We start from the raw sequence: 512 nt of genomic DNA, 5'->3' as shown, positions 1-512 counted from the left end.
GACTCAATGGACATGGGTTTGGGTGGACTCCGAGAGTTAGTGATGGACAGGGAGGCCTGGCGTGCTGCGATTCATGGGGTCACAAAGAGTCGGACACGACTGAGCAACTGAACTGAATGTGGTATTACCGAGTTTTAAGTGGTAGGATTTGAGTCCAGGTCTGTCAAGAGTCAGGCTCAGGACCCAAGGGACCAGGTCCCATCTCCTTGCCCTCTTACCCCAGCCCTACCGGTGCTATCTTGCTGGAATGCCCAGCTCAAATGCTGGTAGACTCTGTGGAATGCAGAACAGGTCAATGGGCCTCAGTCTCCCCATCTGGGCTGAAGAGCCTCACCTTTGTGGCCACGCAGTCTCCACAGTAGCCTCCCGCTCTGGGTCTCCCAGCCATATACACAGCCGTCCTCAGAGGCCGTGAGCAGCCTCTGGCCATCGGGAGAGAAGGCTGAAGAGTTGACCTGGAAAGAAAGTAAAAAAGGCCTATCCTGGGGCAAGAAATACTTTTTGCTCATGCC

At 54.7% G+C, this 512-nt stretch overlaps 1 protein-coding gene across 1 annotated transcript in view; it reads right to left on the bottom strand.

Moving 5' to 3' along the window:
- WDR38 (WD repeat domain 38) overlaps positions 1 to 512 on the bottom strand; it is a 4,966-nt gene that overhangs the window by 3,542 nt on the left and 912 nt on the right. Inside the window, exon 2 of the mRNA XM_010844044.1 lies at positions 335 to 455. Within this exon, the coding sequence (XP_010842346.1) occupies positions 335 to 455 (121 nt within the window). The remainder of the gene's footprint in view (positions 1 to 334; positions 456 to 512) is intronic.

Source organism: Bison bison, unplaced genomic scaffold, assembly GCF_000754665.1.
Source record: "Bison bison bison isolate TAMUID 2011002044 unplaced genomic scaffold, Bison_UMD1.0 scf7180017864193, whole genome shotgun sequence".
Taxonomy (NCBI): Eukaryota; Metazoa; Chordata; class Mammalia; order Artiodactyla; family Bovidae; genus Bison; species Bison bison.
This window is presented reverse-complemented; position numbering and strand designations above follow the sequence as displayed.